Source organism: Salmo salar, chromosome ssa02 (assembly GCF_905237065.1).
Source record: "Salmo salar chromosome ssa02, Ssal_v3.1, whole genome shotgun sequence".
NCBI classification, from domain to species: domain Eukaryota; kingdom Metazoa; phylum Chordata; class Actinopteri; order Salmoniformes; family Salmonidae; genus Salmo; species Salmo salar.
In genome coordinates this window covers 30,699,589-30,716,783 of record NC_059443.1, presented here as the reverse complement: position 1 = coordinate 30,716,783, position 17,195 = coordinate 30,699,589, and the positions used below count along the sequence as shown (strand labels likewise).

The 17,195-nt window shown below is 47.6% G+C and overlaps 1 protein-coding gene across 5 annotated transcripts in view; it reads right to left on the bottom strand.

Annotated features, from left to right (window-relative positions):
* The window catches only part of LOC106579511 (epithelial discoidin domain-containing receptor 1), an 87,759-nt gene that overhangs the window by 22,674 nt on the left and 47,890 nt on the right, over window positions 1–17,195 (bottom strand). For all 5 annotated transcript variants that reach the window (XR_006760683.1, XR_006760681.1, XR_006760684.1 and 2 more), the window contains exons 7-8: window positions 13,803–13,905; window positions 12,817–13,003 (exon numbers count right to left, since the gene is read on the bottom strand). Coding sequence is in view for 1 of the 5 variants with exons in the window: in XM_045702084.1 (XP_045558040.1) it covers window positions 12,817–13,003; window positions 13,803–13,905 (290 nt within the window). In the remaining 4 variants the exon portion in view is untranslated. The remainder of the gene's footprint in view (window positions 1–12,816; window positions 13,004–13,802; window positions 13,906–17,195) is intronic.

The following is a 17,195-nucleotide window of genomic DNA, read 5'->3' as shown; positions in this document are numbered from 1 at the left end:
GAGAGTCTATAGACTATCACTGCTACCTAGTGAGGAGAGAGAGAGAGTCTATAGACTATCACTGCTACCTAGTGAGGAGAGAGAGAGAGAGAGTCTATAGACTATCACTGCTACCTAGTGAGGAGAGAGAGAGAGAGAGTCTATAGACTATAGCTGCTACCTAGTGAGGAGAGAGAGAGTCTATAGACTATCACTGCTACCTAGTGAGAGAGAGAGAGAGTCTATAGACTATCACTGCTACCTAGTGAGAGAGAGAGAGTCTATAGACTATCACTGCTACCTAGTGAGGAGAGAGAGAGAGTCTATAGACTATCACTGCTACCTAGTGATGAGAGAGAGAGAGTCTATAGACTATCACTGCTACCTAGTGAGGAGAGAGAGAGTCTATAGACTATCACTGCTACCTAGTGAGGAGAGAGAAAGAGAGAGTCTATAGACTATCACTGCTACCTAGTGACGAGAGAGAGAGAGAGTCTATAGACTATCACTGCTACCTAGTGAGAGAGAGAGAGTCTATAGACTATCACTGCTACCTAGTGAGGAGAGAGAGAGAGAGTCTATAGACTATCACTGCTACCTAGTGAGAGAGAGAGAGAGTCTATAGACTATCACTGCTACCTAGTGAGGAGAGAGAGAGTCTATAGACTATCACTGCTACCTAGTGAGGAGAGAGAGAGAGTCTATAGACTATCACTGCTACCTAGTGAGGAGAGAGAGTCTATAGACTATCACTGCTACCTAGTGAGGAGAGAGAGAGTCTATAGACTATCACTGCTACCTAGTGAGGAGAGAGAGAGAGAGAGTCTATAGACTATCACTGCTACCTAGTGAGGAGAGAGAGAGAGAGAGTCTATAGACTATCACTGCTACCTAGTGAGGAGAGAGAGAGAGTCTATAGACTATCACTGCTACCTAGTGAGGAGAGAGAGAGAGTCTATAGACTATCACTGCTACCTAGTGAGGAGAGAGAGAGAGTCTATAGACTATCACTGCTACCGAGTGAGGAGAGAGAGAGTCTATAGACTATCACTGCTACCTAGTGAGGAGAGAGAGAGAGAGAGTCTATAGACTATCACTGCTACCTAGTGAGGAGAGAGAGAGATTCTATAGACTATCACTGCTACCTAGTGAGGAGAGAGAGAGAGTCTATAGACTATCACTGCTACCTAGTGAGGAGAGAGAGAGAGTCTATAGACAATCACTGCTACCTAGTGAGGAGAGAGAGAGAGTCTATAGACTATCACTGCTACCTAGTGAGGAGAGAGAGAGAGAGAGTCTATAGACTATCACTGCTACCTAGTGAGGAGAGAGAGAGAGAGAGAGTCTATAGACTATCACTGCTACCTAGTGAGGAGAGAGAGAGTCTATAGACTATCACTGCTACCTAGTGAGGAGAGAGAGAGTCTATAGACTATCACTGCTACCTAGTGAGGAGAGAGAGAGAGTCTATAGACTATCACTGCTACCTAGTGAGGAGAGAGAGAGAGTCTATAGACTATCACTGCTACCTAGTGAGGAGAGAGAGAGAGTCTATAGACTATCACTGCTACCTAGTGAGGAGAGAGAGAGTCTATAGACTATCACTGCTACCTAGTGAGGAGAGAGAGAGAGAGTCTATAGACTATCACTGCTACCTAGTGAGGAGAGAGAGAGAGAGTCTATAGACTATCACTGCTACCTAGTGAGGAGAGAGAGAGAGAGTCTATAGACTATCACTGCTACCTAGTGAGGAGAGAGAGAGAGTCTATAGACTATCACTGCTACCTAGTGAGGAGAGAGAGAGTCTATAGACTATCACTGCTACCTAGTGAGGAGAGAGAGAGAGAGTCTATAGACTATCACTGCTACCTAGTGAGGAGAGAGAGAGAGTCTATAGACTATCACTGCTACCTAGTGAGGAGAGAGAGAGTCTATAGACTATCACTGCTACCTAGTGAGGAGAGAGAGAGAGTCTATAGACTATCACTGCTACCTAGTGAGGAGAGAGAGAGTCTATAGACTATCACTGCTACCTAGTGAGGAGAGAGAGAGTCTATAGACTATCACTGCTACCTAGTGAGGAGAGAGAGAGTCTATAGACTATCACTGCTACCTAGTGAGGAGAGAGAGAGTCTATAGACTATCACTGCTACCTAGTGAGGAGAGAGAGAGAGTCTATAGACTATCACTGCTACCTAGTGAGGAGAGAGAGAGTCTATAGACTATCACTGCTACCTAGTGAGGAGAGAGAGAGAGTCTATAGACGATCACTGCTACCTAGTGAGGAGAGAGAGAGAGAGTCTATAGACTATCACTGCTACCTAGTGAGGAGAGAGAGAGAGTCTATAGACTATCACTGCTACCTAGTGAGCAGAGAGAGAGAGTCTATAGACTATCACTGCTACCTAGTGAGGAGAGAGAGAGTCTATAGACTATCACTGCTACCTAGTGAGGAGAGAGAGAGTCTATAGACTATCACTGCTACCTAGTGAGGAGAGAGAGAGAGTCTATAGACTATCACTGCTACCTAGTGAGGAGAGAGAGAGAGAGAGTCTATAGACTATCACTGCTACCTAGTGAGGAGAGAGAGAGTCTATAGACTATCACTGCTACCTAGTGAGGAGAGAGAGAGAGTCTATAGACTATCACTGCTACCTAGTGAGGAGAGAGAGTCTATAGACTATCACTGCTACCTAGTGAGGAGAGAGAGAGAGTCTATAGACTATAGCTGCTACCTAGTGAGGAGAGAGAGAGTCTATAGACTATCACTGCTACCTAGTGAGGAGAGAGAGAGAGTCTATAGACTATCACTGCTACCTAGTGAGGAGAGAGAGAGAGTCTATAGACTATCACTGCTACCTAGTGAGGAGAGAGCGAGAGAGAGTCTATAGACTATCACTGCTACCTAGTGAGGAGAGAGAGAGAGTCAATAGACTATCACTGCTACCTAGTGAGGAGAGAGAGAGTCTATAGACTATCACTGCTACCTAGTGAGGAGAGAGAGAGAGAGAGAGTCTATAGACTATCACTGCTACCTAGTGAGGAGAGAGAGAGAGTCTATAGACTATCACTGCTACCTAGTGAGGAGAGAGAGAGAGTCAATAGACTATCACTGCTACCTAGTGAGGAGAGAGAGAGTCTATAGACTATCACTGCTACCTAGTGAGGAGAGAGAGAGAGAGTCTATAGACTATCACTGCTACCTAGTGAGGAGAGAGAGAGAGTCTATAGACTATCACTGCTACCTAGTGAGGAGAGAGAGAGTCTATAGACTATCACTGCTACCTAGTGAGGAGAGAGAGAGAGTCTATAGACTATCACTGCTACCTAGTGAGGAGAGAGAGAGAGTCTATAGACTATCACTGCTACCTAGTGAGGAGAGAGAGAGAGTCTATAGACTATCACTGCTACCTAGTGAGGAGAGAGAGAGTCTATAGACTATCACTGCTACCTAGTGAGGAGAGAGAGAGAGTCTATAGACTATCACTGCTACCTAGTGAGGAGAGAGAGAGAGTCTATAGACTATCACTGCTACCTAGTGAGGAGAGAGAGAGTCTATAGACTATCACTGCTACCTAGTGAGGAGAGAGAGAGTCTATAGACTATCACTGCTACCTAGTGAGGAGAGAGAGAGTCTATAGACTATCACTGCTACCTAGTGAGGAGAGAGAGAGTCTATAGACTATCACTGCTACCTAGTGAGGAGAGAGAGAGTATATAGACTATCACTGCTACCTAGTGAGGAGAGAGAGAGAGTCTATAGACTATCACTGCTACCTAGTGAGGAGAGAGAGAGTCTATAGACTATCACTGCTACCTAGTGAGGAGAGAGAGAGTCTATAGACTATCACTGCTACCTAGTGAGGAGAGAGAGAGAGAGAGTCTATAGACTATCACTGCTACCTAGTGAGGAGAGAGAGAGTCTATAGACTATCACTGCTACCTAGTGAGGAGAGAGAGAGTCTATAGACTATCACTGCTACCTAGTGAGGAGAGAGAGAGTCTATAGACTATCACTGCTACCTAGTGAGGAGAGAGAGAGTCTATAGACTATCACTGCTACCTAGTGAGGAGAGAGAGAGAGTCTATAGACTATCACTGCTACCTAGTGAGGAGAGAGAGAGTCTATAGACTATCACTGCTACCTAGTGAGGAGAGAGAGAGAGTCTATAGACTATCACTGCTACCTAGTGAGGAGAGAGAGAGAGAGAGAGAGAGAGTCTATAGACTATCACTGCTACCTAGTGAGGAGAGAGAGAGTCTATAGACTATCACTGCTACCTAGTGAGGAGAGAGAGAGAGTCTATAGACTATCACTGCTACCTAGTGAGGAGAGAGAGAGAGTCAATAGACTATCACTGCTACCTAGTGAGGAGAGAGAGTCTATAGACTATCACTGCTATCTAGTGAGGAGAGAGAGAGTCTATAGACTATCACTGCTACCTAGTGAGGAGAGAGAGAGTCTATAGACTATCACTGCTACCTAGTGAGGAGAGAGAGAGAGTCTATAGACTATCACTGCTACCTAGTGAGGAGAGAGAGAGAGTCTATAGACTATCACTGCTACCTAGTGAGGAGAGAGAGAGTCTATAGACTATCACTGCTACCTAGTGAGGAGAGAGAGAGTCTATAGACTATCACTGCTACCTAGTGAGGAGAGAGAGAGAGTCTATAGACTATCACTGCTACCTAGTGAGGAGAGAGAGAGTCTATAGACTATCACTGCTACCTAGTGAGGAGAGAGAGAGAGTCTATAGACTATCACTGCTACCTAGTGAGGAGAGAGAGAGAGGGGGGTGGGGGGATTTAACAAGCAAGGGAGAGGACAAACTGTAGACCTAAAAAATAGGAGATCTAGAGGGAGAGTGAGGCCAAGAAGAGAGAGAGAAAGAGTCACCTGGAAGAGAGGGAGAAAGTGAAAGGGGGGAAGAGAGGGGGGCAGGAAGAGAGGGATAGAAAGAGAGAGGGGGCAGGAAAAGAGGGAGAGAGGGGGAATAGAGAGAAATAGAAAGGATAGAGGGTGAGGTAGAGGTTCTAGGGGGAAAGAGGGAATAGAGAGAAATAGAAAGGATAGAGGGTGAGGTAGATCGAGGATGAGGTAGATAGAGGGTGAGGTAGATAGGGGTGAGGTAGATAGGGGAAAGAGGGAATAGAGAGGAATAGAACGGATAGAGGGTGAGGTAGATAGAGGGTGAGGTAGATGGGGTGAGGTAGATAGAGGGAATAGAGAGAAATAGAAAGGATAGAGGATGAGGTAGATAGGGGTTCTAGGGGGAAAGAGGGAATTCATCTCAGCCTATACTACCCTCCAGTCCCTCGACTTCTTGGCGCTGACGGAAACATGGATTACCACAGAAAACACTGCTACTCCTACTGCTCTCTCCTCGTCTGACCACGTGTTCTCACATACCCCGAGAGCATCTGGTCAACGGGGTGGTGGCACTGGAATCCTCATCTCTCCCAAATGGACATTCTCTCTTTCTCCCCTGACCCATCTGTCTAGAGAATGTCCATTTGGGATGCTGTTCTTCTACTAATCTCACTAATCTCCCCTCCAAGTCTCCGACCACTACCTTGTCTCCTTTTCCCTCTCGCTCTCCTCCAACACTACTCACTCTGCCCCTACTCAGATGGTATTGCGCCGTCGCAACCTTCGCTCTCTCTCTCCTGCTACTCTCTCCTCTTCCATCCTATCATCTCTTCCCTCTGCCCAATCCTTCTCCAACCAATCTCCTGATTCTGTCTCCTCAACCCTCCTCTCCTCCCTTTCTGCATCCTTTGACTCTCTATGTCCCCTATCCTCCCGGCCGGCTCGGTCCTCCCCTCCTGCTCCGTGGCTTGACGACTCATTGCGAGGTCACAGAACAGGGCTCCGGGCAGCCGAGCGGAAATGGAGGAAAACTAGCCTCCCTGCGGACCTGGCATCTTTTCACTTCCTCCTCTCCACATTTTCTTCCTCTGTTTCTGCTGCTAAAGCCACTTTCTACCACTCTAAATTCCAAGCATCTGCCTCTAACCCTAGAAAGCTCTTTACCACCTTCTCCTCCCTCCTGAATCCCCCCCCCCCCCTCCTCCCTCTCTGCGGATGACTTTGTCAACCATTTTGAAAAGAAGGTTGACGACATCCGATCCTCGTTTGTTAAGTCAAACGACACCGCTGGTCCTGCTCACACTGCCCTACCCTGTGCTTTGACCTCTTTCTCCCCTCTCTCTCCAGATGAAATCTTGCGACTTGTGACGGCCGGCCGCCCAACAACCTGCCCGCTTGACCCTATCCCCTCCTCTCTTCTCCAGACCATTTCCGGAGACCTTCTCCCTTACCTCACCTCGCTCATCAACTCATCCTTGACCGCTGGCTACGTCCCTTCCGTCTTCAAGAGAGCGAGAGTTGCACCCCTTCTCAAAAAACCTACACTCAATCCCTCCGATGTCAACAACTACAGACCAGTATCCCTTCTTTCTTTTCTCTCCAAAACTCTTGAACGTGCCGTCCTTGGCCAGCTCTCTTGCTATCTCTCTCAGAATGACCTTCTTGATCCTAATCAGTCAGGTTTCAAGACTGGTCATTCAACTGAGACTGCTCTTCTCTGTGTCACGGAGTCTCTCCGCACTGCTAAAGCTAACTCTCTCTCCTCTGCTCTCATCCTTCTAGACCCATCTGCTGCCTTTGATACTGTGAACCATCAGATCCTCCTCTTCACCCACTCCGAGTTGGGCATCTCCGGCGCGGCTCACTCTTGGATTGCGTCCTGCCTGACAGATCGCTCCTACCAGGTGGCGTGGCGAGAATCCGTCTCCGCACCACGTGCTCTCACCACTGGTGTCCCCCAGGGCTCAGTTCTAGGCCCTCTCCTATTCTCGCTATACACCAAGTCACTTGGCTCTGTCATATCCTCACATGGTCTCTCCTATCATTGCTACGCAGACGACACACAATTAATCTTCTCCTTTCCCCCTTCTGATAACCAGGTGGCGAATCGCATCTCTGCATGTCTGGCAGACATATCAGTGTGGATGACGGATCACCACCTCAAGCTGAACCTCGGCAAGACGGAGCTGCTCTTCCTCCCGGGGAAGGACTGCCCGTTCCATGATCTCGCCATCACGGTGGACAACTCCATTGTGTCCTCCTCCCAGAGTGCTAAGAGCCTCGGCGTGACCCTGGACAACACCCTGTCGTTCTCCGCTAACATCAAGGCGGTGACCTGATCCTGTACAGGAAGCGGCGCAGGTCCTAATCCAGGCACTTGTCATCTCCCGTCTGGATTACTGCAACTCGCTGTTGGTGGGGCTCCCTGCCTGTGCCATTAAACCCCTACAACTCATCCAGAACGCCGCAGCCCGTCTGGTGTTCAACCTTCCCAAGTTCTCTCACGTCACCCCGCTCCTCCGTACACTCCATTGGCTTCCAGTTGAAGCTCGCATCTGCTACAAGACCATGGTGCTTGCCTACGGAGCTGTGAGGGGAACGGCACCTCCGTACCTTCAGGCTCTGATCAGTCCCTACACCCAAAGAAGGGCACTGCGTTCATCCACCTCTGGCCTGCTCGCCTCCCTACCTCTGCGGAAGCACAGTTCCCGCTCAGCCCAGTCAAAACTGTTCGCTGCTCTGGCACCCCAATGGTGGAACAAGCTCCCTCACGACGCCAGGACAGCGGAGTCAATCACCACCTTCCGGAGACACCTGAAACCCCACCTCTTTAAGGAATACCTGGGATAGGATAAAGTAATCCTTCTAACCCCCCCCCAAAAAAAAAGATATAGATGTACTATTGTAAAGTGGTTGTTCCACTGGATATCATAAGGTGAATGCACCAATTTGTAAGTCGCTCTGGATAAGAGCGTCTGCTAAATGACGTAACTGTAAATGGAATAGAGAGAAATAGAAAGGATAGAGGGTGAGGTAGATAGAGGGTGAGGTAGATAGAGGGTGAGGTAGATAGAGGGTGAGGTAGATAGAGGGTGAGGTAGATAGAGGGTGAGGTAGATAGGGGTTCTAGGGGGAAAGGCGGGGAATAGAATAGCCAGGAAGAGAGAGAGAGAGAGAGAGAGAGGGGGGGAATACAGAAAGGAGAAGAAGGGGAAGAGGGAGAGTGATAGGGCATCTGGGGCGAAAAAAAAGGTGAAGGAGATAGGGCTCTAGAGGGAGAAATGTTTCCTCTAATGGGGAAGGAAGGGCTGGTATAAAGACTCTACTGACAGGTTAGTCATTAACGTGACACTTGCTGTAGGGCCAACCTCTAACTAAAACCACATGTGGATCTGTGTAATACAAACACACACCCCTATCACACACACACACACCCCTATCACACACACACACACACACACACACACACACACACACACACACACACACACACACACACACACACACACACACACACACACCTGGAACACAACACTGAGGTTAACATGTAACTGATTGTAATATGGAATGGGCCTAATAAATCAACAAAGCAAAGCCTGCTGGGTAATCTGTCCTGCACAAGCCTGGCTAGAAAACATACATTATGTTCTTGTTATTTCTAGCTTAGTGTGATGGTTTGAGGATGCTTTGCTGCCTCAGGACCTGTACAACTTGCCTTAATAGAAGGAACCATGAATTCTGCTCTGTATCAGAGAATTCTACAGGAGAATGTCAAGCTGAAGCACAGCTGGGTCGTGCAGCAAGACTATGATCCAAAACACACAATCCAGTCTACATGAAAATGGCTAAAAAGCAACACATTTGAAGTTCTGGAATGTCCTAGTCAAAGTCCAGACCTAACCCTGATTGAGATGTTGTGGCGGGACTCAAAATGAGCAGTTCATGATTGAAAACCCACAAATGTCACTGAGTTAAAGCAGTTCTGCATGGAAGGTGGAACAAAATTCCCCCACAGCGATGTGAGAGACTGATCAACAACTACAGGAAGCATTTGGTGGGAGTCATTGCAGCTAACGGTGGCACAACCGGTTACTGAGTATAAGGGGGCAATTACTTTTTCACACAGGTGCATTGGGTGTTTCATTTGTTTATGAAATAAATTAAATAAGTATGTAATTGTTGTGGGAGGCCCCGGTGAACAACTGAGCAAGAGGACAAGTACATTAGAGTGTCTAGTTTGAGAAACAGACGCCTCACATGTCCTCAACTGGCAGCTTCATTAAATAATACCCGCAAAACACCAGTCTCAACGTCAACAGAGAAGAGGTGACTCCAGGATGCTGGCCTTCTAGGCAGAGTTCCTCTGTCCAGCGTCTGTGTTCTTTTGCCCATCTTAATCTTTTCTTTTTATTGGCCAGTCTGAGATATGGCTTTTTCTTTGCAACTCTGCCTAGAAGGCCACTAACCCGGAGTCGCCTCTTCACTGTTGACGTTGAGACTGGTGTTTTGCGGGTACTATTTAATGAAGCTGCCAGTTGAGGACTTGTGAGGCGTCTGTTTCTCAAACTACAGTCGTGGCCAAAAGTTTTGAGAATGACACAAATATTAATTTTCACAAAGTCTGCTGCCTCAGTTTGTATGATGGCAATTTGCATATACTCCAGAATGTTATGAAGAGTGATCAGATGAATTGCAATTAATTGCATCAACTTTGCATCAACTTCATGTAATTGTCAATAAAAGCCTTTGACACTTATGAAATACTTGTAATTATACTTCAGTATTCGTAACATCTGACAAAAATATCTAAAGACACCGAAGCAGCAAACTTAAATTAATATTTGTGTCATTCTCAAAACGTTTGGCCACGACTGTTGACACTCTAATGTACTTGTCCTCTTGCTCAGTTGTGCACCGGGGCCTCTCACTCCTCTTTCTATTCTGGTTAGAGCCAGTTTGTGCTGTTCTGTGAAGGGAGTAGTACACAGCGTTGTACGAGATCTTCAGTTTCTTGGCAATATCTCGCATGGAATAGCCTTTATTTCTCAGAACAAGAACAGACTGACGAGTCAGTTAAGAAAAAAATCTTATTTTCAATGACGGCCTAGACACAGTGGGTTAACTGCCTTGTTCAGGGGCAGAACGACATATTTTTACCTTGTCAGCTCGGGGATTCGATCTTGCAACCTTTTGGTTACTAGTCCAACGCTCTAACCACTCGGCTACCTGCCGCCACTACTCAACTCCTCTCAACTAGTCTAAAGAAGGAAGTTTTATTGCTTCTTTAATCAAAACAACAGTTTTCAACTGTGCTAACATAATTACAAAAGGGTTTTCTAATGATCAATTAGCCTTTTAAAATGATAAACTTGGATTAGCTAACACCACGTGACATTGGAACACAGGAGTGATGGTTGCTGATAATGAGTCTCTGTACACCTATGTAGATATTCCATACAAAATCTGCCGTTTCCAGCTACAATAGTCATTTACAACATTAACAATGTCTACACTGTATTTCTGATCAATTTGATGTTAAAAACAAGGACATTTCTAAGTGACCCCAAACTTTTGAACGGTAGTGTATATATAGAGATAGAGAGAGAGGCAGAGAGAGAGAGAGCCTTTAGGGAAGGCAGATTGTCAGGTTCATGTTCCTGCAGTTATTTATGTGAACTGTGTGCTATTCCCTTCAGGTGTATGTTTGCTGACATAAGACCAGGAAACACATTGGAAAAAAGCAGGAAAAACAGCGATAGCGATAGAATGCTTTAGATAGCTTAGGTGCAGCATTCCGAGAGGACTGGGAAAACACTGGGCTAGTTCAAGAATTCCCATCGTTAATGGCATAGCATAGGGGAACTAATGATAATACTGAAAAGTTAAAAACAGATCACTCATCGTTTGTATCTACACTGGAAAGTCAAACTGGTCAATAATGTTTCTTTACTCATCTCTTTCATTCTTCCTGCTTGTTTTCTTTTATCTCATTCATTTTATTGTTTTAAAGTGTGGTGTGGTTTTAAATACAATTTCATTTACGTTTTATTGGATTTAATAATATGTGTTTTTATAGTGGGCAAATCTCCAACCCCAGCCCTAACCAACATTCTAGACTGACTCCATTCCCGAAGAGAAAACAGGACATTAAACTGGGTTGCTTCACATCCAAAATCTTCCAACATAACAACACAACATTTCACCATAAAGAAACCATCAAACCACACGTTCAGTCAGGGATAGAGCCCAGTGGCCCCCAGAGATCAGACAACAGACAAACAATGATAAAACAGGAAAATGAAAAGCTAATATGATGGTGGGACTGAGAGGGTAATTTAAGACAATGTGCTACTGGCTAGTCACACGATGATAAAGAGATATAAAGTGATGTGACAACAGTTATTATGTGTTGTGTAATGTTGGTCAACATTATTGTATAATGAATCACTTGAAGGTTTTATAGAGATGTATTGGACTGTATGAGCCAAGGATTTTAGGGGGGATTTTTGGATTTAAAGACAGAGACACACGTAGGCATAAGGGACGCACACACACATCCTCCCTCCCTCCCCTCACACACACATCCTCTTTCCCTCCCTCCCCTCACACACACACTCCCCTCACACACACATCCTCCCTCCCCTCACACACACATCCTCCCTCCCTCCCCTCACACACACATCCTCCCTCCCTCCCCGCACACACACATCCTCCCTCCCTCCCCGCACACACACATCCTCCCTCCCTCCCCTCACACACACATCCTCCCTCCCTCCCTCCCCTCACACACACATCCTCCCTCCCTCCCCTCACACACACATCCTCCCTCCCTCCCCTCACACACACACTCATCCTCCCTCCCTCCCCTCACACACACATCCTCCCTCCCTCCCCTCACACACATCCTCCCTCCCTCCCCTCACACACACTCCCCTCACACACACATCCTCCCTCCCTCCCCTCACACACACATCCTCCCTCCCTCCCCTCACACACACACACATCCTCCCTCTCCCCTCACACACACACATCCTCCCTCTCCCCTCACACACACACATCCTCCCTCTCCCCTCACACACACACATCCTCCCTCCCTCCTCACACATCCTCCCTCCCTCCCCTCACACACACACATCCTCCCTCCCCTCACACACACACTCCCCTCACACACACATCCTCCCTCCCTCCCCTCACACACACTCCCCTCACACACACATCCTCCCTCCCTCCCCTCACACACACATCCTCCCTCCCTCCCTCCCCTCACACACACATCCTCCCTCCCTCCCCTCACACACACATCCTCCCTCCCTCCCTCCCCTCACACACACATCCTCCCTCCCTCCCTCCCCTCACACACACACATCCTCCCTCCCTCCCCTCACACACACACATCCTCCCTCCCTCCCCTCACACACATCCTCCCTCCCTCCCCTCACACACATCCTCCCTCCCTCCCCTCACACACATCCTCCCTCCCTCCCCTCACACACACATCCTCCCTCCCTCCCCTCACACACACACACATCCTCCCTCCCTCCCCTCACACACACACTCCCCTCACACACACATCCTCCCTCCCCTCACACACACATCCTCCCTCCCTCCCCTCACACACATCCTCCCTCCCTCCCCTCACACACATCCTCCCTCCCTCCCCTCACACACATCCTCCCTCCCTCCCTCCCTCCCTCCCCTCACACACATCCTCCCTCCCTCCCCTCACACACACATCCTCCCTCCCTCCCCTCACACACACATCCTCCCTCCCTCCCCTCACATACACATCCTCCCTCCCTCCCCTCACACACATCCTCCCTCCCTCCTCTCACACACATCCTCCCTCCCTCCCCTCACACACATCCTCCCTCCCTCCCCTCACACACATCCTCCCTCCCTCCCCTCACACACACATCCTCCCTCCCTCCCCTCACACACACACTCCCCTCACACACACATCCTCTTACCTGCATGGTGTGGAAGCTGCGTGTCTTTTCGAAGTGGAACTCTATGTCAACGCTGCCCTGCCCCAGAGCCTCTCTGCTCCAGCCCAGGTAGTCATACCCCGGCCACACCCTCAGCTCCTTGGTCTCTGTGAAGTCATCCCCTCCTAACACACCGTCAAACAGCTGGCCCAGGCCTCCGAACTGAACCCTAAACACATACATACAGTACACACACATTATTACACAGTTATACATATACTGTACACATGCCAAGGCATACACAGTCATACATTGTACATGTGACACACAGAGACATGCACACACCCACATCCAGACATATACAGAAGTGCACACACACACACACGCACGTGCACACGCGCACACACAACTCAGACCGCTATGTCTCAGCTTTCACACACACACACGCACACACACACACACACACACACGCGCACACATGCACACACACGCGCACACGCACACACACACGCGCACACACACACACCTGCTGTATATAGGTCTGGTTTGCGTCAACCGTTAGCTCACCCGCTATGAAAACAGTTGTGCCCCATTAAAAAGGCATATGTGAATATAACCTCCCTACTTTCCCCCATCCCTGGACAATACAGTCTGGAAACAGAGTACAACACCCTCAGCAAATAAAGATCATTACTCCAGATCATTTCATTCTTATTCGATTAGGTGGACAGAGAAAATAGACATTGGGTAGAGGAGTTGTTTCGTGTGTGTGTGTATGACAGACTAAAGCCATTTGGCTGACTGCGGCTCACTAAGGCCCTGTTCACTAATAACAGATGGGATGAGTCCTTTATATATTCATCCATATTTTACCAGGTAGATTGGCTGGGAACACATTCTCTTTTACAGCGACAACCTGGGGAAAAGTTGCATTTGTGTGGGACCCAACTAAAGCCAATGGAGGATGAAGACACATGTCAAGTAGCCAGCCAATACCCCCAGAGCTGAGAGAGGAGGAGGATGCTCACCCTGCCTCTATGCTGCCATCGTAGGTGGAATCGTTGAGGTACACAGGTGAGCCAGACAGGTGCATCACATGACCCACTGGAGCTGTGTACACCAACAGGCCATCTGAGAGAGAGAGAGATAGGGGGAGAGATAGAGGGAGGGGGGAAGGGACAAAGAAAGATAGAGAGAAAGAAAGAAAGAGAGAGAGAGGGAGGGGGAGAGAGTGAGAAAGAAAAATAGAGAGAGAGAGAGAGAGAGGGAGAGGGGCAGAGAGAGGGAGGGGGAGAGAGAGTGAGAAAGAAAGAAAGCGAGAAAGAAAAATAGAAAGAGGGGGGAGAGAGAGGGGAGGGGGAGAGGGAGAGAGAGAGAGAGTGAGAAAGAAAGAAAGAAAGAAAAATAGAAAGGGGGGGAGAGAGAGAGGGGAGGGGGAGAGGGAGAGAGAGTGAGAAAGAAAGAAAGAGAAAGAAAAATAGAAAGAGGGGGAGAGAGAGAGGGGAGGGGGAGAGAGGGAGGGGGAGAGAGAGAGTGAGAAAGAAAGAAAGAGAGAAAGAGGGGGGGAGAGAGAGAGGGGAGGGGAGAGAGAGAGAGATAGAGGGACAAAGATAGAGAGATAGAGGGAGAGGGGCAGAGAGGGAGAGAGAGAGAGTGAGAAAGAAAGAAAGAAAAATAGAAAGAGGGGGAGAGAGAAAGAGGGGAGGGGGAGAGGGAGAGAGAGAAAGAAAGAAATATAGAGGGAGAGAGAGGGAGGGGGAGAGGGAGAGAGAGAGTGAGAAAGAAAGAAATATAGAGGGAGAGAGAGAGAGAGAGAGAGAGAGAGAGGGAGAGGAGAGGGAGAGAGTGAGAAAGAAAGAGAAATATAGAGGGAGAGAGAGAGAGGGAGAGAGGGAGAAAGAAAGAAAGAAAAAGAAAGAGGGGGAGAGAGGAGGAGAGAGAGGGGGGGAGGAGGTATTATTAGAGAGACTACATTAATAATATACACTTTAATAAGATACAACATACATCATCTTTAACATGGCCTGGTAAGCTACGCATTAACTACATATGTTGGTTAAGCCTGGGTTCAGGAGGTGAGAAACACACAGGCAGAGCAGATCTCTCCAGACCAGAGCAGCTCTATAGAACATTAGTCAGTGAAACATTAGACTCTCTCTCCCCCCAGCCAGCCTGTATGGCTAAATCAGCATGTTCTCCTAGCACAGGCCTGAAGTCACTCACTGTATCTAGCATCTTCACCTTCAGCGCTCACATCCATAATAAACACAGCTTTTACAGAGGCGGGGAGTGTGTGTGTTTGTGTGTGCGTGTCTGTACATGTGTGTCAGTGTGTGTGGGGGACATGGGCTCAGTCCCATTGGGGTCTTGCACAATAAACAAACCACATAGCATACCCGTTCCCCGCCACAATGTAAAACGTGACGATGGGACAGGAATGTGTGCTGAGAAATGTGTCTGCCATTTCTGTGAATCTGCATGTTATAGTGTTAGTGGTTACAGAGACAGAACCCTCTCTAACAGACAATCATGATTCCAGGAAGATAGCCAATCTATCCCCAGAGAGACACACAGAGGTTGAGTCTTAAATGACACCCTATTCCCTATACAGTGCACTACTTTTGACCAGAGCCCTGTTCAGGGAAGAGCTAGTTCCATTTGGGATGCATCCAGATGCAGCGACTCCAGGCATTAAGGCTCAGCACTAGGCTTGATTTACAGCCAATCAGCCAGCCATTGTGTGAAGGGAGGACAGAGAGGAGAGAGGAGGACAGAGAGGAGAGAGGAGGACAGAGAGGAGAGAGGAGGACAGAGAGGAGAGAGGAGGACAGAGAGGAGAGAGGAGGAGACGTGACCCATCCATAAACACAGTGTAATTCACTGGTGCTCTGTGAGCACGGAACATACCATCTATCATCCTCTGTGCTGTAGTGTCTCTTATCTGTGGTAAAACTGGATGGTTTTATCTCAGGCCAAACCAGACAGTAAATGAAACGTCATGGTGAGTGAACTTCATGACCATAGACCATATCTCTATGACCAAATACGTGCTTGAAGACACACATAATCAGCCTTATTACACACATTTATCAAATCTAGCAAACAGACTGTAAATTCAAGGTGACGCACACAAACGCACGCACACACTCACACACACACACACACACACACGCACATGCACGCACACACACGCACACACAGCAATTAAATCTAAGGATGGTGAAGTCGTTGGCCATCCCCTAAGTGTCTGTAGTGCAGCCAGCAGAGATATGAGTAGACAGAGTGTCCGCTGTGCTGTGATCTTCCAAAGGACTTCTTTTCAATGTCTGTCTAACCAACTTACACTCTTAGAAACAATCGTCCTGGATAGATCCAAAAAGGGTTCTATGCTTGCTTCATAATTGGCCCCCCTAAAGGTTCCATATAGAACCCTATATGGAATTCAAGGCCTCTATGTGGAACCAATTTTGGTTCAGTAACGAACAACCCCTGGGGTTCTGATGAAAGAACCCTACAAAAGGGTTCTACAGTATATAGTGCCGTATATGAAGCAAGCAATATAACCCTTTCTGGTTCTATCCAGAACCTTTTTTTTCAGAGTGTATTAATTAATCTGCTCTAGACCCACACACATGCAGAACTCATCCACACACGTTTCCCAACTAGACAGACAGACAGACAGACAGACAGACAGACAGACAGACAGACAGACAGACAGACAGACAGACAGACAGACAGACAGACAGACAGACAGACAGACAGACAGACAGACAGACAGACAGACAGACAGACAGACAGACAGACAGACAGACAGACAGACAGACAGTAAAGTAATTGAAGGTAATGTTTTCGTAGACCATCCCACTAGGTGTCTGAGAAGCTACAGTGTGATGTCATATGATCATATGATCCTCCAAGGTCTGTGTGTCTAGAGTTCAGAGTTCAGAACAACCCCGTGGGTTCACCTGAGGACAAGGACACACATCCATCTATGCATCCTCACTCTCTCTTTCATTCTCTTTTTTCTCTTTCAGACTGATAAGGGAATTATATAATAAAGGTAAATGAATAAAGAATCCATCCCTGAAACGTAACTGATTAGTAATGAATAGTTATGTAGCATGTGTAATGAATAATTAAAGTACTGAACGTAAGTCCCATAAGGTCTAGTAGAGACCCGGGAGGAAGGGAGATGTGTGTGTGTGGAGAAAACAGGGAGTAACCTTCAAGGTTCCTCTAATCTCGGAGGGAAGGAACAGGCAGCGCTGGGTAGTGATTAACAGTGGTGAGAAGTCCGGGGAGGGATACAATTCACCTACTGTTCGTGTGTATGTATGTTTTGTGTGTGTAGGTATGTGTGTAGCGGGGAGTGAGCATAAAATGAACATCTTTGTGTAATGTACGGCAGAACGTTCTCTGAA